Source organism: Diuraphis noxia, unplaced genomic scaffold (assembly GCF_037042655.1).
Source record: "Diuraphis noxia isolate RWA-SAM2 unplaced genomic scaffold, SU_Dnox_SAM2 contig0001, whole genome shotgun sequence".
Lineage (NCBI taxonomy): Eukaryota > Metazoa > Arthropoda > Insecta > Hemiptera > Aphididae > Diuraphis > Diuraphis noxia.
Genome location: NW_028301711.1, coordinates 73,123,366 through 73,147,677, shown reverse-complemented (window position 1 = coordinate 73,147,677; position 24,312 = coordinate 73,123,366). Strand labels below are relative to the sequence as shown.

The window sequence follows — 24,312 nt, the reverse complement described above, 5'->3', positions numbered from 1 at the left end:
TGTTGAGCTATAATTTACTGTTTACTCATAGAATTTACACGCATCCTTGAATATCTATATTATAGCGAAACTGGTAAATACTTTACAATGGTATTCGACATTTTGATGAACTGGGAAATCGGGCCGAGTACGAAACCAACTCAGTCCCCGAAACCAGCCCACCAAATGTGTAATAGTAATAATATTATAGCTTAATATATTATTATTTATCAAATGGTGTTGTGGCACGGTGGTGGAGGACACGGAGCAGACCATCACACGCCGCATTTACATGTACGACGGTTTGATCTTGTACGACCGTTTCCAGATCTCACACAGACATACGGTAGAATGGAACCTGTAGAATATGGCCAGTGGCATGGACACGTGCGTGATTATGGTCCACGCCCACAGGCCATAGAAATGGAGCTGTATCGGATGTGAGTCAGCCCGGGACTTCTCCAGCGTGTTGATGGCCCACATGGCCAGGTTGCTGACCAACAGGAACGTGACGATCTCTCGACCGGGCTTCTTACGTATCTGGTCGGGTGTTACGCACGATCGCCGAGATGCGTCCAGTATGAACACCGTCTGACAGAACGTCTGCACCAGCGACGCGGATGCGGTGATCAGCACCAAAATCGTGTTGTTTTCCTCAGTGAAGTGACCGCTGATTATTGTGAACGTGCTATATATGAACGTACCCGTCTGTGCGCCAACTAGCAGTATGTTGTCCAGCTCAAGATTCCGCAGTCCGTCGAACTTCAGCTGCCTGACCTACGGTGGTGTAAGGTAAATTCGTGTAAAAAAACGATAGGAACACGATTATTATTATTAGTACAATCATCATAATCAAAATCACAGGGCTGGATGTAGTCCTGCCGGAAATTCTTCATTCTATAGAATTCTGAAGTTGAATGATTAAAAATAATGATCGACCAGCAAGTCAAATTAAAGTGAATATAAATGGAAATCATGAAAAAAAAAAAAATGTTTTATCATAAAAGTTTGAAATCAAATAATATGTTAGGACGAGATTAAATATTGTTTATAAATTATAAAAAAAGTTAACATATTTTTTTGTGTTAATGAGTTGTTTTTTAATGCATAGTTAAAGGGTTTTCACTGCATATTTTAGTATTCTTTTTTTTTTTAATATCTTGACATAATTCATATTCGAATCAAATGTTTTTTTTTTTAGTGAATGAACTATACGAGCCCTGTGCGCATTAACAACAAGTTATGAAAACCTGGCACAACATTGTCATCATTGGTGGATTAAACCTAACATGGAAACATAATAATATTGTCATACAGACCTGCACCATACCGACAATGGTAGCCAGCGTGGTCATACCATACAGCGACAACTCGCAGACATTCACCTCCATAACGGCAAACGTGATGAGCTCTGGCCGGGAAATGAGCACGAAGAACAGTATCAGCGAGATGATGGTTAGTACCAAGAACAGTATGCCGACGAAAAGGCCTTTGTGCGCCTGCGCGCAATCCACCGAGTAATAGTGCGGTGACTTCCGGTAGTGCGTGATCTGCGCAAGGTTTTCACACCGTTCCGCCTTCCGTTGCCGGTACACATCCGCATACACCCGGCTGATGTTCTTCCACATCACGTACAGTATAGCCGCGCATATCAGGCTGTACTCGATCGTGCACGGGAACAGGAATGGGCTGGCATTCTGCACCAGCGACCCAATTATGTTCGTCCGGCGGCACTCGTAGATGTGATGCGGTCCCGTGTTGATGCTGCGCCGCAGCCGGTCGGCCACCGATGACATGGCCGACGCCGGTGACTGCGTCGTGGTGGTCGTCCACTTTTTGAACACTGTACACAGTACACACAACACAAAGTCAGGTCTAAGGGTGATTTATAAATTATGAACGTAAAAGAAATAGTATAAGTCCCCCGTCCTATCTGCGCCAATATAGTCTGACGATAATACAAGTTAATTAATAACATAGGTATTTATAAACGCGAATCGGGAATAAAATAAATGACAGTTTGATTATTTTCTAATCTATAACTTAAAAGAATATTTACGAAGGGTGACTTTCCACTTTACATCTTCCATGGTATTTATTTAATCCAAAATACTGAGGGACACTGACTGCTCATTAAGGCGTTTTGTATAGGCAATTTTAATACATTTTATAATTTAAATACATCTAATCATATAATTATACTTAAATATTAATTCAGTGTAAGGATCGCAATAGGCAAGAAACCCGTACTAAAATGTATCAGACTAATCGGTATATCATTTGTATAGACTTACCTAAAAAATGATTTGGTAGTTTATCGACACCGATAGAATTGTCAGCTGGATTATAAAAAGTTAGTATTTCGTGTTTGGTTTCCTGTACAAGTACATTAAGCCATACTGACAGATTAGTGCCGATCATGTGCATGAGTCCAAACTTTGCCAAAACCCGGTGACGGGTCACTCTCATCTGTTGCTGCAATGAGGAAAAAACGAAAAGGTTGAATACATACCTAATACCAAAGAATAATTTGTAATTATTTTGTATTTATTATTATTGTAATAATTTTTTTATTTTCTTAACAACAATTATATAATAAGTATAATTTAAGTCATAAATCTGAGTCCCATATTTATTTATAAATTGTTTAAGTAGAATCAAAATAATTTTTTTCTTTGAAATAAATATGTTGTATATGTGTAAGTGGGTATGTAAGGAAGTATATATATGTATATATGTACGTATAGTATGTACGGGAGGCTTGTATATTAACGCTCAAAAGTGTTGACTAAGGGTAAAACGAGTGTGTGACCATTTCGGTTCTTACAATGGCCTACGTGACCGAAATAGCTGGGTCAGCACATACCGAAGGCCCCGGACAGACCGTTGTGTAACGATATACATAATATTATGTATATCATCATATTTTATTAGATTATATTTAGACTATATTTTAGATTTAAGATACTAAATTAAATAATATATTATAGTACACTAACAATCAGTTTCATTCATAAAAATTATCAACATGTTAATAATATGTGATTCTTTCACTAGTTATCCTTATCATATTATAATAATAATTTTCCACACACATGAAATAGTAATGCCACAATCTATGGTTCAATTGGATCGAAGGCGGCATCTCTTACCATACTCTATACATATAGGTAAGTCCACACGACACCCAAAACGGGGCTCGGTCGCTCACTCAATTTTATCTGCTCATTGTATATTTCTTTCATAATTAATTTATGTCACTTTAAAATTAAAATGAATCAGTTGCAATATATTTCTCTGAACGTTATAAAATGTATTTTAATATATTTTTCCTGGTCAATATCCGATATAATATGTACATTAAGGAAGGTCGTACAAACTAGCTCTGCTTCACAATTTCTACAAAAGGTAAGTGACAAATTTATTCGACACTCCTTATGCATTTCCTTTTTATTTGAATTTAAACTAAAGGAAAACTCTCCTACTAACCCCTCTCCATTAAATATCGTATTAAATTATAATATTAAAGTAATGAGTTAAAGATAAATCATAATATAAAAAAAAACAACATTTAACTGTTCTCTGATAAAGATACATTCATAATTTAAAATATAATTGCATCGCCATACATTGTTTGATTAAATTTATCTCAGATCCACGTTGAATCTTATTTTTATCTCATTACAGTTGTGGCGGGCCCGGTCGGTGGTCGTCAGTCAACTCAAGTCTGGTGGAAAGAGTGAACGACACGAGCGTTACTCCGCTGCAGAACATCCTTTAAGAGGACGTGATACCCGCATGTGTTGTCTCTGTCTTACAAGTGCATTATATAGTAAATTTTACGTTCAGCAGAACACGTAGTGTAGCTCCGTTTGCTTAAAAATTAGAGTGAATTGACCTCTTATAAAATTTAAAGGTATGATTGTTATCTAGTCAACCTCATATGCTTTTTAATATATTTAAATTTTAAAGGAAGTTATGAGTATTTTAAGATGCACAAAAAATTCACAATTTTAAAATACTCATAACTCGCTTTAAATTTGATATAAAATAAAAAGCATATGAGGTTGTCTAGATAATAACCTTACCTTTAAATTTTATAAGAGGTCAGTTCACTCTAATTTTTAAGTTAACGGAGCTACACGTGTTCTGCTGAACGAAAAATGTACCATGTTACGCATTTGTAAGACGGAGACAACACATGCGTGTATCACGTCCTCTTAAGTGTTAAACAGAGCGTCATATAGTTTTAATCAGATCCTCTCATAATAATATAATATTATAGTATCAGTGTTCATATAGTCTTCTATACAGTGTTTAATTTAATAAATCAGTAATTGCATAAATCTACTTGATCCTCGTGTTACTTCTTTTGATACCAATACCTAAGATTTGAACGTCATACGACGGTGGACTACACTTCAACTAGGTATATAATTAGTTTTTTATCTTATAATTTTTGCACATTTTGTGTTGGTAGGTATTCGCTAAATATTTTTGAATGTCTTTCACGCGTTTTAAATAATATTTGTGCGTATTTTTGTTGATAATATTTTAGCTTACACTTAAACTTTTTTTAACCTAAAAATCTTGACCTTAGTCAAAAATAATTATGTACAATTTCAATTTGAAATCAAAATTAGTAAATTCTTTAATGTCTTAATGAAGAACTATTGAAATATCTGCAAATTAAAAAAATAGTGCTATGTTGTAGGAATTTTGTTTGGTGTATAATAATAATTATTCCAATCATAGTAAGTTATCAACAATTTTAAATTATTAAATATTTGTCAATTATTCCCATTTTTCAAAATGATATTATAACAGAACTATTTTTATGTCTGTTTTAAGACATTGCCTTATAGTTTATATGCTTATTTATGCAATTCAACCCGTCCATTACAATTAATTGTAATTATTAATAAATTAACTCAACTCACATAACTCTATAATAAAATAAGTACACTTGCACCAGTCGCATACATAACTTTAATTTTGTTATAAATATGTAGCATGATTTTTTTTAGATGAAGTACGGATTTTAATGCATTAAACTAATGCTCTATTTATGTTTTACAAAAATGAACCTTACCTCGTCATTCAAAAATATAAAGTACATCTGTATAAATATGAATGCCATTCTAGTTGCCGGAGTAAGCACCAGAAGCACGTTGTGGCATTTTGTTGCTGGTTCAAGTTCGAAGTACTGACCGAATTCAAGTCCAGAATAAATCATACTACCTATGCCAAAAGCTGGAAACAAAAAAATCTAAATATTTTATTTAACTCATATTATTATTATTATGCATAATATACCCAGGATTTTTAGCAAGATATCTTTGCCACACATGTACAAACACGTGCTACAACCTAACAACTTAAAAATATATGAACAAAAATAACCCCTACCGTACCACTCTACACCCAATATCCTATGTTTCCCATGGATTCCCCAATAAAAAAAAAATTATATTATATTTTAATAATATGTTCAACCAACCCACAGCGCCCATTCTCAGATAGAAACTCCCGTAATGCTGGAAAGTAGAAGGCAACACAAGGTGAGACGATTGTCTCCGGGTTCTCGGGTTGTATGACGTCCAATAATCCATTTCAACTCCACCGGTGTTTGTGAAGTCGTCGTTGTCTTCGTAATATTCCGAGTCACCTTCGCTGTTCTCTGAACCATCTCCGGATAATGAATCACTAACCGAATTATCTGTATAGACATGACCGTGTGTCAAAATAACAGTAAATGAATCAACTAATTAAAATGATGATATACACCGAAACCCCTCCTAATGAAAATGTTCAAATAACGGACATTTTCTTGAAAATCAACTACGATCTTTGTACAATTTAAACCTTCTAAATACTGGACACCTCCGAATAGTAAGCAAAATTTCAGCGACCAGAAGTGTCCAGTATTTAGAGGTTGCACATTATACATTTTAACAGGAAAAACAACACCTAAAATATCATATTTGGCCATATTTTATTTTATCAAGGAACGTACACGATATACTTACCGAAATTATTGTTGACGGGTGTCATCGTGGGCTTTCCCTTGAGCAGCATTGCGTACATGTAAAAAAGAAACGCCATACTTCCAAAATAAAGGTACAAATAATAACCCTTAAAACCAAAAATAAAATAATAAAAATATGAATGTAAAAAAAATGATGGTGAAAGATAAGCTAATCGTAAACGTCACCTCGTAAAACGAATGAGGGATGTGTGTAGATATCACTTCAGACATCGGAAAAGCTATGCCCATGACGACCAACAGTTTGCCGTATAGAGCAGACAAAGTCGTAGCAAGAGCTTGTCTATACGATTGAATAAAAAATATGTTACTCAAAATACATTGGAACTATAAAAATTTACTAAATTCCCTTTGTAATCAATTCCAAATTGTGGTTAAATTCTAGTAGGATAATTCATTTCCATATGAAGTTTACAGCTTAGTAATATTTTTACAAAGTGGGTAATTCCCTATAATTCTACAAGTTCTACTGAACATATCAATTAATTTAATTTAATTTCGATCTTCTGTTTTTAACAAATAAAAATGTAAATACCATTCAGCTGTACAGTAGGTTACAAGTGATGGCGGGCCACTGTAACGGATGGTGTAAATTTGAATTCAATGATAATTTAGTATCATTATATATATATGAAAAACGATTCTGAGCGGAGACAGTTTGTTGGCTTAAGATATTCAATAGTATATCATTGTATTCGAAAAAGGATTCTGAGCAGAGGCTTATCAGTTAGCCTATATTACAAATTAAAATGATATTTTTAAATTACAGCAAAATAACTAAAGATTTTTTTTCATTTAAATATCTAATTTAGTCCGAATTTGAATTTAAAATGGTAATAAAAAATAACTGTGTGTATATATATTTTTAGTTACAATATGAGTTATTTATTAGGAACCTTGTTTCACATTTTCAATCCTTAGCTAGGAAAACCGAAAATTATAAATTTTTAACTACTAACAAAATAAGAAGAATATTTTATAGATTTTGACGGATTTCATCAAATTTTAAACTTTAAATGCTTATAAAAAAAAATATGATTATATCTTTAATATTATTTAATTTTTATTATAACAACTTACGAGGAACCTTTTAATACATTTTCAAGCTTTTTGACACAACGAAAAAAAAATTTCTATATAAAAAAAACTAAGCGAAATTATTAAATGACTATAAACAATTCAAAACGCGTCAAAGTATTTTGAAAATTTAATCATGTATAGAACATGATAAAATGAAAATTTGATGAAAATTTCAAATATCTACAGTTATTTATTTTTGAAAAGCAACATACTAAGAAAATCGTTAATTCGTTAATTTACAGTAAAAATTCCAATCTCTAAAAAAATTATTTATCTTTCCGGTACGAAAACTTTTATTTAGTTACTAAAGATGTTGAAAAAAATGTATAAGGAATCTCACATTAAATTTAAAATCTCAAATAAAAATAGATAAAACTGGCTGTGAATTTTTAACTCAAACATAAACAAAAATGTTTGTGATTTTGACGAATTTTCGTCAAGTTCAAACAACAGACGCTCATGAAAAATTATCATGGATTTACGCTCAACCTTTAATTTTCATTTACAACAATTAATAAGGAATTCTGTATTAAATTTTCAATTATTTTGACCAAGTGAATAGTTGCTTATCGGCAATATTTTTTTTTTAAATTGATAAAAATCGAAGTTTACCTAAAAGCTCAAAAACAGTCAAAACATTTTTAAAATTTAATAATGCATAATATAGTGTCATATGTAAAAAAACTTAAGCTAACTCCTAATTTTAAAATAACAAAAATGTTGTAGGTGAGAATTAAGCATGAATATAGTGTACTATAACACTCTACTTCAATTAAAATAAGTTTCTAAAGCAATATAAACAATCAATATAATTTTATAATCATATCATTGCAAATAAAATTTTCAAATTCGTTTTGTGTAAAATCATGTTTTTTGTGTTATGTCGTTGTTGTAGCAAACAAGCGATATAAATATTAATAATGAACGTCCGGTAAAAACTAAGTACCTATCATTAGTTATAGTTACATCAAAAAAACTTAATCAATTTCGTTAATAACTGCAGACTTTCCCTAAAAATTGCTGTTTTTTTATTATTTTTGTTTTTCACAACACTTTTAAAAACTCTTAGTTCCATATTCCATTTTGACCTATTTAAAGTGACAAATATACGTATCATGTATACTAACACAGCACACACAAACTGATGTAAATAATCAATGCATTACTTGGTCCACTCAGAATTCAAAACGATTTCGACGTGAAAGATATAATTAAATATAGGTATATACAGATGGGTCTCGGTAACTCAAATATGAAGAAGGTCACATAAAAATTCTACTCATGAATTTTTCAAGTTAAAACATACTTACATTCCTCAAACACAACTTAAAAATGAACTATACTTACGCTCCCATTTTTCTCCAGGTATTATGTAGCTCTTCAATTGTCGATTCCCTTTTCATTTGGTGAGGTAATTTCTTTACGGAAGTGCTCGGTGTTGAAAAATGCTTTACTGTTGGCATCCTAATCAAAATACAACAATGAGTTAATAATTGTTCTATTGAAGGGCTATTGTATACTAGCTAGTAACTAGCTTTATTAAAGTTTGCAGGATCAAAATGAATGAACCATATTGTATAACCAAATTAAAAATATATATATCTAATTAATTAAAATATTGCGCATAAGAAGAGTGGAAAATAAACTTTACATTTTATAGAGCTTAACAATTGCTACGTTTAAATGGAAATTCGTGCATTTCTATAAATATATAATGTAATAATTGTGTGTATTATGAACGTATGATGATATGTATGACCCGTTCATTAACGAGTGTCAATAAATTCAACTTTACCTATGTAATTTAATTTTAATTAAAGTTATAAATGTTAAGTTAAATTTATTGTCTCTCACTAGAACAGATCATTATAGGTATGTAATTTATTGTAAAATAAATCGTCGTTATAATATCATAATATAATAATCTAAATATGTAGTTACAAAGCTATGGGCACTCGACTTTAATACATACCTACATGAGTACTTAATACTTGGGGACAAATAAAAATGGCTAAATAACATAGTATATTAAATGTGCGAATAACAAAACAATGTTAACTTTATTACACAACATACTTTTATGTTTGATTTTGCATGCAAATTATGTTATTGCTAAAATTGTGTATTTTCTAAATCAAGTCAGAATACAAAGAGATTTTTATTACATTTCACAATCGTCATAATACCATAAATCAATAATTTTGCACGAAAAACTGGGTTGACAAAAATTGATTAAATGACGATGGATTGACTTTTTTCAGAGCTATAAATACGATAAATTTTACATATTTTCTATGTGAAAAATTTGTAAATTATAGATTTAATATTTGGTGATTGGTTGACCGGAACTCGATAGTTAAACCATAATATTATCATGATATTATAATACTTACTCGAATAGTACAGAATTTGGCCTTGGTAAAATGTCATCCTTGTTTGGTGTGAATTCATTTGGGGGAGTAGAACTGGTGACCTTTGCACTGATTAATGAAGGAAAAATGTCTATACCATTAGGTTTATTAGACCCTTCGCTGGTCCAACTGTCCATCAATGCATACAACAAATTATTGATAATATTACAAATTTATAATGTTAAATTATTTCAATCTCCGTACTTAATTGAAACTTTATAAGTTGTTCACGACTAGTTGTTTATAAATTGCACAGTTACTGTATATTCACTATATGTCTATTTATTTTTAAGTGGTTATGTAGTATATTATGTTTTTATCTTATTACTTTAATACCAATTAACACTACAACGAATTTCACTGAGTGTATGACTTTTTCTGTTTTCTCGATAACTTTATTATCCAAATATATTTATAAAGTGACTGATATTTGTTCCATTTAAAATATAACTAGTGGCTACCTATGCTGTTTTCATAAGATTTATTCTGTTATAAATTGTGTGTCTAATAAACAACAAAAAGATACCATAAATTAATAAAAAACAATACGCGGTTTTTTGGAAAATGGCTATTACAAAACTAATTTTATTCTTGAAATAATTTGTCAAAAATTATAATTCAATAAAGTCTATAATATTGATAGTTTTTATTTGGCTATCTGTTAAGTACAAAGCTAAACAGTAAGCTTAATAATTGATAACATTATTAGTAGTTAATAATAAAATTAAAATATTGAGTGAAGCGACTTATCGATGGCGGTAGTTTGTCGTGAAATATTAGCAGCTCAGTCACTCAGGAATCACAAATTAATATTTTTTGGGTCCCAATTTACAAATTCCAAAAGTTTCGTTGGGCCAACCAAAAATAAAAATGAAAACGAATGGATACATCATTTAGTCATTTAATTTACCATAATTAAATTAATTAAAGTCTTATCTGTGGACCAGATAAACTTCGTCTATGGAATGCTGACTTATCTCTGTATAATTACTAGTTATTTAATTTTTTTTTTTTAATTTATCAAATCAAAACACCATTTTAAAATCTTCAAGTCTTATAGTCTGGTTGGGTGAAAAGGGTTCGGATGATGAGTTAGTTGGTTACCTAGTGAAACGCTCATAATAGAGCTTTGCTGAAAATAACAATATAATCGAATAGTGGACAATGGAGTAGGAAATTAAATTATATTAAAATAAGTAGGTGTACAAAATAATTAATATAACATTTTCACAAACCTAATGTACTACTAAATGAAAAATTATTAATGATTAACAATTTTCAGAGAAAAATAAATTAAATTTTGTTGAAGTCGTGTACCTATACTTTATTCAAGTCTTGTTAAATTTTAAATGTCACATCAATGTCCCGAGTGCATTTAATGACGTCCATGGAAAAAATAAACACAATACACCGGATGTATTTAGCACAACTACTAACCGGTTTTTATTCGCTTATTATTCGTTAACGGTTTGTGTCAAAAATGCACTCGTCGAATAAAACACATACTATCACGGTCATTGATTATTTAGTAATAAAAATTGTACCTATTTTTCATAATACAATTTTTACCTATTAATTGCTCATTATTATATTGTAAAAATCATTTTTCTATACACGTGTTGTTTGCATAGCTAACATACGGTTACAAAATGTGATAGTAATTGTATTCATTCGGTATTTCGGTAAATGTTTGGATATATTTTATATGTATTATGTACTTAAATAAATTTCAACAACATATCTTGTTACTTGTATAATTCACGCATAGTAATTATTAGTACCTATTGTAATTCTAAAGTAATTTCTTATCGTATTAATATTAAAGATCACATTTGATTATTTTATTGAGGTAACAAAGTATTTTTTAAAGTAAAACATACAATTGGTAGAGACCTACTTTAATTTGAAAGTTTTAAAAAGTTTTAAAAGTGCATGTGAACCATTGGAAATTTTGGGAAATCATGTGAAAAAACAATAATAGTATAAATTGTAGCATGAACTGATAAAGCGATATACCTAATTGAAATCATCCACCGAACAAATTTTTTTCCTGAAAAATGATAAACTGGCACGATTTAACAAATATTTATGTCGATTTCTGAGATTCGATATAATATTATTTTTATTTTCAGATAATTATTGGTACCTACATTACACCATTTGCAAATTCGTCATATATTTAGCCTGAAGTTTTTGTATCACATATATTATAATAGATATCAAAAGTATTTTCAATGTTAATACATTTACCTATGTTATTACTATGATCATTGCTTTTTTACAATTTTCTCGTCAGTACATATATTTTTATCCAAGACATGAAAAATATCTAATAACTATTATTATAGGTATTCATTCACCTTACGGAGTGATTAAAAAACATCTTTCGCGACACACAATAGAGTTCACTATAGCAAATGTCGGTGGTTCTCACATTTACATATTTTTGTAAGCACTATCAACTTCGTATAGTCTGACAAATGACTATTAATCGATTGCGAATTTGGTCATAACTCATAACACTATACTATATTATACCTATTGGCTGTATTTAATTTTGAATAAATATTACACAATATTATGTTAAGGTATTCATCGTATCTATTCTAAGAAAATTATGTGAATGTATTAAATATTTATTTAATAATATTACCTATACGTGCCGTTATAAAAATTATAATGATTAGGTATTGCATACGAACAAACGATCAATAATATTGGAAATAAATATGATACCTTTTATTATTTTATAATATATTAATTTAATATTAATACAGAATATCATGAATTATTACACTATTATTTAGATTTTAAAAGCTTATTTTAACTTGTAATATAGATAATATATACGTTTGCTGTCAAAGCGAAATTAACTATTATTACTTATAGTAATTTCTTTTACTCATAATATTTTAAGTAACAAACTTAGGACGTGTACATCACCCATTTTTTACTCGTGTATAAATTAATTGTTCATAAAATGTATTGATTTGATAATGTAGAACATCATTATAAATTCATTGTTGTTATAATTTATCTAATAAATACATTATACAGGTGTTTTCGTAAACGTCACTACGGAATTATATAAAATAAAAATAATGTTATTTAGCTAGGTATTATAGAATGTGTAATACAATGAATAACTTTATTTATAGGTAATAATTTAAAATAATAAAAACAGATGTATTCAAAAACTTCCATACTCGGAATTTGAAGAAATACTTTAAACTTTAATTACGAAAATTCATCGAAATCACGCGCTTGTAAATTAAATAACAAACGAGTCGGTTAGGTTATGGTGGCAATTACTGACTATATTAATATGTAATATGTATCATACAAATCGTATTTTTTATAATGTAAAATACATTATAACTATAAGTATAATACTTTTTATCAATTCAAACATTATGGTAATTATATGCATATAATTTTAAGTCGTTGATATGAAACCATAACAGCGACGACAATATTTTCGAAACTATTGGAGAAACATTTTTCGTCGAAAACTCGTCGGTCACATGCGTTTTGGATGATTTAAAATGTTTAACATCATTCGATTACGATAATATTATGGTCAAAAATATAATATGATAAATCACATCATAGTGTTTTTATAACATGCGTGTTAGTGTACGAAATATGACGTATATGCATTACCTAACGTTTTCTTCGTCGGCCTTCATGACCGTCGAAAACCGGAAAAACAAAATCAAAAACTGGAATTTATGGTCGATTCGTACCTATACCTATATAATATATTATATTAATAGTAGAAATAATTTAAAAAAAAAAAATACTCAACAGTCAACAACAATACTCACGATAATTGAATACTTAACACTATTATTATTATGACAATCGCGACATTGTTATATTGATATCGGTTATTTCTATGTTGTTATACATTATTATTATAATATAATCGCTTTTGCCCGAGCGTACGAAACCGTGATGTGCAAGCGATTCGCCAACGGGATGATAGGGCGGCCAGCCAGCCGACACACACTCACGCGGCCTACACACATAATAATAATAATAATACATTATTATTAAAACAAGTATTTAAGCGAAAGGGGGGAGCTTTCCCGCCTCTCGGACTATGGTTCCTGCGGCAAAAAAAATCTTCCACTCCGACCGGCGTAAATAAAATAAATTGACGATTGCGCAAACAAGCGCGACGGTGCGCTACCACGCCAAAGACAATGATGTTATTACATTATATTTTATTAAATACTGCAACATAATTTATAGTTACCCGTGGAAACCAGCCGGAAGCGTCGGATCTCGGATGACAAAAAAATTATGCCCGATAGATCTGTATGATGATGGGTACGATGACACGATGTACTTGCATAAGTGCGACCATGGAGGAGACTTGTAACCTCCGAAAATTAGTAATAGCCCCCTCAAGATGAATCAATATTCGAATTCGTATAATATCAATTCAAAATGAATAAATAATAATAATGCACATTGCGTACCTAGTAAATTAGTGTATACCTACGTGACACGCACTGTACATGCAACGCCAATGCCGCGACGAAATCTCCTCGATAGACATAAGTAGGTAACTTCATATTAGACATTTTAAAATATCGTCACTAGCTTAATGTTCTGTAAAGTGTATATTTTATATTTTATTGCCAAGTTTTTTTTTTTTTTATTGATCTACTTCGTTGTGAATAACTCATTGGCTGCCCTCTGCAGGCCGTGTTCAGTCAAAAATAAATGTTTATAATGTACCAACTATGTTACTCTACCTGTAGGTGCCTATTGTCGTGTAATAATACCTACCTTTTTAAACATTTGATAAATGATTAATACATTTGACTTTAAATTTATTAAAGAAAACTTGAAACAAGTCTAAATGAATAATAACAATAAAAGAAAAATTAAACTAAAGTAAAAATAATTATTTTGTTATTTATTATTTGTTATTGCAGAAATAAGAAATGCGCCAATGCTAAGAGGCGAGAGCAAAGCTCTAATCGCTCTAAGAATTTTGGGACAGTTGTGCCATAGCTTTGTTCACATATTAATTTTTCAAAATATTTTTACATAACATTAAGACGTTCAAAAACAACTCATTTTTTAAAAAGGAAAAAAATAATTTTTCTTACTGTTATTTTTTTAACCACAACATGCATTTTTGATTCCTCATTCCAAAGCAGAATATTATTTTTAATACTTCAATACATAAATCATACACAGGTATCAAATTTTAGACTAGTATGGTCTATGAGAGTTATAATTATTTAAAGTTTAGATGAGTATGGAGTGAAAGGCATAAGGGTACCCCGAAAAATGTTGGACGTCTAAGGCACTACATTCAGCTCATATAGTCATATTACATTGAAATATCTATAACTTATAACTTATTAAAACTAAGACTAACTAATAAATTAGTTATCCATTATTTTTATTTTTGTAGATGAAATATTGTAAATTATATTTTCATTCAAAAGAGTAAAAATCTTCAAATTAATAACGATAACAAATAATAAACTAATCATTATTTTTTTCAAAAATTTAGTTTAGTATCCACTTAAAATAGTGTACCCAAAAGAAATATTTTCAAAATGTTAGCAGGTACTTTTAAAATAAAATATATTTTGTATTAAACGAATTACCCCGTATACGAAAAAAAGTTATTAGGCGATCAGCATTTATTCCTAACGATAATAAGTTTATCTTATATTATTATATCAGTACATTAAAATTAGTGTTATTAATTTTCTTAATTAGGTAAATTTAACTAAGTTTTGTCAAATTTGGTATGAGTATAGGTTTGTAGTAGGTGTACAAATCAAAAAATTGATTTTTAGACAATATATGTATAATGTATAATATAAAAAGTAATAGTATAAATACTTAGTAAAAATTTCGTCTATACGGTTATTCATTTTTAAATATTACAACAGAAAACAAAATTGATTTTATAAATAAGTGGATTTCATAGTAGATTATAGTATTATATTCGTATTTAATTATTAATTTTATGGTTTTTCCCAATTCGTAAGATAAATACTGTGAATTTTCTTCTTTAAGCTATCGAAGATTCAGTAGTATCTTAAAAATTCAAAATTCAAATCTCTAAAAGTAATCAACCTCATCAAATAAATTATCTAGAAATGAAAATTGGAAGTAGTACATTTAAAACAATATAGCAACTTTAAAAATATTTTAAAAAATAAGGACACTCAAATTTATGCTTATAGAAATCGAGCATGTCAAATTCTTTCACGTTAATCATTTGAAATCACTCATGAACTAAAATACAAAAATATGATATGAGTGCTGAATTATTTTTGTCTCTAGTGACAAATGGCACACCACATAAAACCATTAATATAATAATTATGGCTCACGTACCTACTGGTTACACTCTCTTCCTACGTACTTCTAGTTTGCTAATACCCAAACTTAAACATGACTAATGCAACCATAATATTGTAAATTTAAAAAAACACGCTCACTTATTTTTACATTAATATTATTTAATATAATAGTTGACCGGCAGTTTGTTAGCGTGTAATTTTTAAAATGTTAACATTAAATCGATATTATATATTAAAACAGATACTTCTCATTCGATTCAAGTCACTTTTCAATGGCGTACTTTACATTCAATTATAGGATTGTTTGAACTACGAGGAACACTCAAGATATATTTTTTGAAAATAACATTTTTGTATTTGAATGAAGAATACATCACCCATCATATGTTCTTTTTTTTTATTGTCCGTTAATATCCGTCATTAGTTTTAAAATAATCAAATTAATTTTATATTTTGACCAGATAAAATATTATCAAAAGATCACATAATAGGTATTCAAAGTAAAACAAATTATACCATGATTATAATGAAAAGAAAATGCGTTTATTTCGTCTAACTACAATTTCCAGATTCCTTAAATACAAATTATACAATCAAATAGTACAGAATAAAAAGTTAACTATGTAAAAAATAAACATTTAAATCGGCCTTGGTAGCCATGTAGTCAATAAACAGTCGACAGTCCAAATAATAATGGTTATTAAGTGTTAACTTATTCAAATATATGTATCAATTAAAAAAAAACTATCCACTCCATAAAATAATAATAATGATTCGCTATTTAAGCAGCGGTCTTAGCTAGTGACTTTCTTGGTTCCAAACTTAATTTGAATCCATCAGTCCTCTTTAAGATAATGTCAGCTTGGAGTTTCCAATCTTTTTCGGTTAGATTACTATTTATTTTGAAGTTTCGTAGGATGGTCGACAAAATAATTTTTAATTTTAACATAGCGTATTTGCGACCTGAAAAAAAAAAGAATTAATTAATGACAATTAATACAATTATTAACCATCATAATATATACGCGCAACGATATAAAAACGAAACTTTTGCATAAAATACAATTGAAAATATGATAAATTATTTATAAATTTGATTCACGAAAGGTTCTGAAAAGGTTAATAATGAAAATATATGTATACTTTTATACTTTAAACTTTAAGTGGAAATCTGAATAAGCAATTAACCGACCTCAACCTTATTTTAATACAATTGTGTTTCATATCGTAAACAAGTCAATTTTTAAATGTTTAGTTTGATGCTAATTAAAATTGTGTTTATTAACGAATTATTCTTTAAATAAACATAGTATATTATACACTACTACTTTTTGACCGTGGTTTGAATCAAGTTCGTAATAACGAACAACGATTTATCCAAAACATAAAACATAGTATATTATACACTACTACTTTTTGACCGTGGTTTGAATCGAGTTCGTAATAACGAACAACGATTTATCCAAAACATATCCATATTATAATAATTCGGAATTCGAAACAGAGTATACTGTGGTACATAGGTGTATGATAAATTAAACGGAACTTAGTATTTTAAAATAACATCGCTATAATATAATGATGTAATGACATACCGACGCAACTTCTTGGCCCGGCGCTGAACGGAACGTAAGCATAATAATGGCGGTTGGCCGATTTTTCTGGTAAAAAGTTATCGGGGTTGAACACTTCGGGATTGGGGAACACATCTTCGTTGCGGTGGATTTTGAACGTGGCGATGATGATCGTGGCACCAACTGGCAAGGTTATGTCTCTAGAGGCTACACAAATAAAATAATCGGTTATTACAATAATTTATTTTGACAAAAGTATTTTTTATGTGCTCGAGGTATTGATAATAGTAATTTATTGTACGGATTTCGGGCAAGACGTGGCATTTAGGCAAAACAAACATACGCGTAAAACTGTTCTCAAAATGCCCCCCAATGAGGGAGGGGGTTGGCAAGAGAGTTAATTATAAAAATTAGACGTAAGTGTTTGAAATGAGCTAGAACTGAGAATCGACTGTAAGGCCTTTGGTTGTAGAACATAATATTATTATTGTGAATTATAATATTATATACTACTGGATGGAGGGTGGTCAGTTATTAACGAGTGATTTTATGGACAAACTTACGAAGTTTCACTTTCTCTTTAATTTGCCTTGAGATAATCGGAACTGGAGGATACATGCGCAATGTCTCCATGATGCACCTTTCCATGTATTTCATTTGCAATGTGTCTTGGAACGTTACCGGTCTATCGGAATCGCCGAATATAGAGTACAGTTCATCGACGACTTTTTGCTAGAACAAAAACACACAGAAATCAACATGATAAACTTCTATCCGACATAGATCGAAAAATTATTAATGGTGAGCAAGCCTTACCTGTACGTCTTGGTGAGCACCCATCAGACACAAGAAGAAACTACTACCAGCTGCTGTTGTGTCGTGGCCCTAATAAAAAAAATAACAGAATAATATAAACGTTACAGTTTTCAAAAATAGCAATTGTATGTTATGTTCAAGTATATGAAAGCATTGAATGACTGAAAAAGTAAAAATGTTTAATGCGGGAGAAGAAATTAATCAGAAATGATGATTAATTATTAACATCGTACACCAATAAAATTACACATTTATGGAAAAGGTTAGGGTTTATGGTATTTTTTAAGCTTAAAACATTTAATTAAATAATAAATAATTAGTAAACTAGTTTTACTGTTGGAAAGTTTTTTTTCCCATTTTCACCGTCAATTATTTATTTGTAAATTATAATCTCAAAACGAACCTCAAACATGATTGTGTCAACTTGTTCACGAACTTCTTCATCGGATAATACAACTCCATTTTCTGCGCATTCGATTAACAAGTCCAAAAATGCCACTCTCTTCTTCTCGCCTACGAATTAAAAATACAACAGTATCTTTAGAACCAGAAAAATCATTGGTATTTAGTGTACATTATGTGCATTACCAATTCCATCGTCTTCTACGTCCAAATCGTCTTTCAGACCAGCAGACTGACCGAATGAGTTTCCATACGGTACTTCTTCAACCTCAGGCGTTGAGTTTGTTTCAACGATTTCTTCAGAAGCTGCTGGAATGTCGGAAACCTCTTTCATCAGACTCTTTTTCTTCAAAAATTCTTCTTTCTTCTTAGCTAATACCTAGTAGATTTACAAAAATATTTTTATGAGATATTTATCATAAATCAAAAATAGTATTATATTATACTGACGTTGTTCGTTAAACCGTGAATCAAGTCAAGGAGGCCAACTTGTTCCTTTGCGTATTTAGTAAAATTGAAAATAAAATCTGGTTTCAGCCACAAGTTTGTATGACGCATGTGTAAAATATCACACATTCTAAAAACAAATTAAACAAATGAATTATTTAATTATAATCACAATAACAGTATATTGATACTTGTCAACCTTTCTCATTAGTTTAATACAAAATACTCAGCTAAAACATTGATAAATCTTTTAAGGAATCGATTTAGACCAATAAGTTTATGGATATTCACTAATTATTATGCAAAATATTATATTTATAAATTAAAATAAGAATATAATATAAAAGGTATTGTGGATGTGGAAAACTAAAATGCCAATCAACTGCTATAATATGAACTCGATTCTAATATTGTAACTGTTAAACGGAAAAGTACATTCTTACATGTAAATAAAACCTAAAATGAGATATCATACCTATTAAGATTTTTTTTTAAATTCACTTACTTCATAACAGCAGCAGCGTATTCGAAACCACTCTTCTTTTGAGTTTTCTTGCTCACTCCCATGGCGGTCTCTGAAACGAAAAAACGGGAGAGGGTTAATAAGTATTCAAATACGATATAAAATAATAATAATGTATTGCATGTTATTTAAAAAACGTTAGACTTACCCAACAAAATTTCCACTGTGCACTCGCTCATGAAATCGTGAATGTCGAATGTGGAGCTTCCCATTTTTTTGAGCTTACTAACTGTGTCACGACTGTTTACGTTGAAAAGAGTCACGAACGATTTGAGTACGTTTAAGTGGAATGTCGGTGCGATCAATTTTCTGTGGGCCCTCCATTTATCACCTGTCCAAAGAGTAAATCATAATAATATGAAAGTCTAAAAATTATATCAATATCTATACATATGACTTATGGCCCTTAAGGATTGACACATTATTACATCTCAACAATCATTATTTAAGTTAAATTAATTTTGTTGTATCTACCGCTGGAATAAAATAAAATATAGTCTGCCTTTTTGAAATAAGTAAATGTACCACTAGTATTAAACGTATGATACGACTATACGAGTATGAACGTAATGCTTACCGGTGCTTATCAACAGACCATTTCCTAACCATGGCTCGAAAAGACGGTATTCGGGGGATTTATCAATATATACGTTACTGCTCAGGATCACCTGTAAATTCAAACACAATACTATAGAGTTTAACGTTTGCATTTATGCCGAAGAAAGATTAAATTGTAATATAAGATTATAAAAAATTATAGTCAATGCACAAAAATATTTAAGTACGTTACCTCAACGTCTCTAGGATCGGTCAAGAACACCAACAACCTGGGACCGATCCACATTTTGATGGGTGAATTCTTTTCAAATTCAAAACTCCGTTCGTAAATCTGCTCGAAAATGGCTGTGAATATAAAATATAAAAAATAATAAATAAAAAAACACACATATAAATTAATTTAGTCGTCAACATATTATCAATAGCCCCTACTATTATTATTAATAACTCACTATGTGGGTCTTTCATAAAGTCTAACGCATTTCCCAGCAGTGGTAATCCTTCGGATCCTGGGATCTTACTGGCGAGGTCATACAGCTGCTTGCGGGACATCCGGAAGTAAATGTACCATAACACTATTGCCGGTGTGAGTAGGTAGAAAAACAGATTGAATGCTGACAGTGCGAAGAGGGGGTTGACACCCTGGACGTTGGTCGCCATTCTGCACAAGCATATACAGTTATTCGTTAATACATTTTTATTAGGTATATGATAGTGTTTTACAACTTTAAAAAAAGAAAATCGATTGATTTGCGTTATAAATAATAACAAAAATATGGTAGGTAAGTTAAAATTGTAGTTAATTACATAATAGTTCAATGGTATAATATTGATAAGTAAGTATTTAGAATAAATATTTCTCATGCAAATATAACAGTATTTAAATCCTTTGTTTCATAATTATATTTATCTGTGTAAAATAGGTATCTATACATAACAACAAAATATAAGCATCAAAAGAAGCATTAGTATGCGAATAATCGATTAATATGCAAACGGACACTAAATTAATTAACCATATATTTTACATTTGACCTGTCGTACCTACGGACTAGGATAATTAATAATATGATAATGGGTTAATAGGTAAAATATTTTTCAAATATGTATATTAAATTAATTGTTCTAATACATTTTCAAAATCTATTATAATATTGCATGTCTTTAATTTTATTCGAATAATATTTCTTATATGAAATTATTTCTAGTTGGATATTTATTTAAGGATAGTTTTGCATTAACGTCTTTAAAAATAGTTCTTAAATTATATTTTTTGAAAAATGGATCAAAATTAAATCAAACAATATTACTTTCCAAATCATAGATATTTTTAAAATATATGTGCACTTTAATGTGACCAGAAAAGTCTTAACCTCTATGTCAGTAATTTCTCATGCCTTAAAATGTATATCATATTTGGTACCATTAATATCTAAAATCATGATATTATGTACTTAGATTATCTACGGAGCAGATTTGAATACATTTTCATTTTTTTTTTTTATGCTGGATGATCGTATTATGTGTTAAGTATTAAGTATGCACAAATAACGTTCAATGTTTTGTAATTGAAATACAAATTTATTCAATGCATATTTTTGCATATTTTATTCTATTTAATTTTTAATACACGTATTTCGATTTTATGGTCATATTTCGCTTAATGAATGAATATTTCAATGTTTTGTCCCACTATATGTTTTTCGCAAAATATTTATCAATCAAAGAAAGATTATTTTTATAAGTAGGTACTGTACTGATATATATATTTTTTTTTGACTAAGTACAAATATAGATTATTTGATAATATATACCTAGGTACATGTATACTTAATTTTTACTTAGGAACAATTTTATTGTGCTCTATTTTATGAAATTTAATTTTAAGAATATGTATACACTATTATTTTTTACATATATGTAGGTACATCAAATGTCACGTAAAAAAACTTTATTTACAATATTTATACCTGAGTACCGTCTAATCATTTAATAGTCCTTTAAGTTATCATTGAAATACACGAGTAAACAAATTTATCAATTATTTCATGTTAGTATTTTTCTTAGGACTACTTGCTTGAATTTTATTAACACATTATCATATTGTTGATGACAAAAAAAAAAAAATTATTTTATAGTTGAATCAATTTTATATACAAACTATTGTAATATAAAACATGATAAAAACTACCTACTTAAAAATATTTAAAAATTCCGAATAAAATTATTGTTAATAGATACTCAATGTTTGACAATGACAACAATATATGTATACATATACAATATTCAGTGTTGAGTATAATTTAATTTTTATTTTGCTATTATTTTGTTCTGTACGCTAATGATTTGTTCATAATAATACTTTAATAATATCAAAAAAATTAAGTTTGACAGTAATAGCTATTTTTTTCAATGAAATTGTTAATTGTTATTTAATCATTTAAGTTTATTGTAGTATTTAGGAAGTCGAACAAAAATACGCGCAAACAACAGTCTATAATATAGGTACATTAAAAACGACTTACGGCAATAATATAGTCCTTGAAATATTTGTATAATTTATGAAATTATTATTTTTACAACTATAATGTTTCTACTAACATTTATTTGATATATTATATGTATATCTAAATATTTCAATTACATATCAAAATATTATGATAAAATATCTTTTTTAATTTTTTTAAAATCATATCACCTAATAGGAAGGTGCGTCGCTGTCAGTAAAATATATATTATACCTATTTGGGATTCGAATAATTGTGCATTTTTTTTTTCAATTTAAAGTTGTCTTAAGAAAAGTCATTTACACTAAAATGCTACATTTATAAAATAATAATTAGTTGATAAAAATGTTGAATTTTAGTTATGTGCTAAATTATTTACTATATTATTTAAATTTAAGAGTATACTACAACATGTATCATCATTGATCCGTTATTTATGATCGACGACAAAAATTATAAAACATTTTAAAACATTATGATATCATTGATTTACTCTAAGGTATGTAATATAAAAATGTAAGAAACAAAACCGTTTTCTATCATCAATATTTTATTTGTTATTTTTTTTACTGAAAACCTAAAAAGTCGTCGATCAAAATAATGATGAGGTCTAGTGATACATGCTTCCACATCATTATACATGTTCAGTAACAGTAAAATAATATTAAAAATCGATAAAGTATAAAGAAAATACAATTGTGTTGTACAAAATAAGTAAGATATAACACATAATATTATAATATATTACGTGACTATAAGCTAGAATGGAAGTGCTTCTAATGTAATGTATAATGTGTAAAAATGAAAAAGTTTTACCTGTATCATACAATGTGAACGAAGTATTGAAAAATTAAAGCCAATAAAAATGAATTAAAATAAGCACAAAATGTGCGTGAAGTTCGGAGGACTTCGTTCCAAGATACCGCACGCGGTGTTGTTTTATGTTGATGAAATCGTTGTTGAAGAAACACTGAACGCTGAACACATAATACAGCTTTGGATACGACCAGCTTTTATATACCCACTCATTGTGCAGGTAGTATGCCAGTGAATATGTAATTAAGGAGGATCAAGGATCACCTTAATTTCCATCGTCATTAATACATTATTACTATTATTGTTTTTTTATTTGTTTGACCATTGGTTTTCGACGTATATTGTAAAGTGGTGAGAGAAATGTTCGATTGAGTATGTTGGTTTAATTACAGAAAGAAAAAAACACCGATGGATATTAACTATGATTTTATGTATAACATATGTGCATTTTAGCTATAATGAACGCACCAATTTTCTTGTATTACAATATTTTTATGATGTTTTAGTTTTCATATTTTAATATTTACGAGTGATAATCACAAATACGGTGAAAAATAAAACATCGATAATATCATAAAGTAGGTACCCAACAAATGGGAAAACAGAGTTTTCACTGACTGTCTAAAAATCGTTTTCAAACGGCCACCAAAAATATAAGCTTCTCTTCGGATTTTTCAAAATCAATTTCATATCAACAAATACATAGTAATCATTTTCATACTTGATGGATATTATTATATATTTACTGAGAATTATTTACCATTTTCAAAACAACATTTTATTTTATTTTAATTTCATTTTTTTTTTAA

At 29.2% G+C, this 24,312-nt stretch overlaps 2 protein-coding genes across 2 annotated transcripts; both read right to left on the bottom strand.

The window, feature by feature from the left end:
* LOC107168430 (proton channel OtopLc-like) lies at positions 1–13,526 on the bottom strand. Its single transcript, XM_015517836.2, has 11 exons — positions 13,344–13,526; positions 13,180–13,268; positions 9,499–9,645; positions 8,453–8,569; positions 6,194–6,308; positions 6,009–6,114; positions 5,480–5,698; positions 5,072–5,232; positions 2,274–2,454; positions 1,299–1,822; positions 1–756 (listed from the first exon to the last, which is right to left on the bottom strand). Exons 2-11 carry the CDS (start codon positions 13,203–13,205, stop codon positions 268–270), a joined length of 2,085 nt encoding a protein of 694 aa, XP_015373322.1. The 5' UTR covers positions 13,206–13,268; positions 13,344–13,526; the 3' UTR covers positions 1–267.
* Positions 13,527–16,381: 2,855 nt separating this feature from the next.
* Cyp4g15 (Cytochrome P450 4g15) lies at positions 16,382–23,686 on the bottom strand. Its single transcript, XM_015517829.2, has 13 exons — positions 23,504–23,686; positions 20,633–20,841; positions 20,413–20,525; positions 20,200–20,290; positions 19,771–19,953; positions 19,605–19,674; positions 19,103–19,229; positions 18,839–19,031; positions 18,654–18,763; positions 18,251–18,319; positions 17,998–18,166; positions 17,456–17,641; positions 16,382–16,823 (listed from the first exon to the last, which is right to left on the bottom strand). The coding sequence occupies exons 2-13, from the start codon at positions 20,838–20,840 to the stop codon at positions 16,642–16,644; spliced, it is 1,701 nt and encodes a 566-aa protein (XP_015373315.1). The 5' UTR covers position 20,841; positions 23,504–23,686; the 3' UTR covers positions 16,382–16,641.
* Positions 23,687–24,312: the final 626 nt, after the last annotated feature.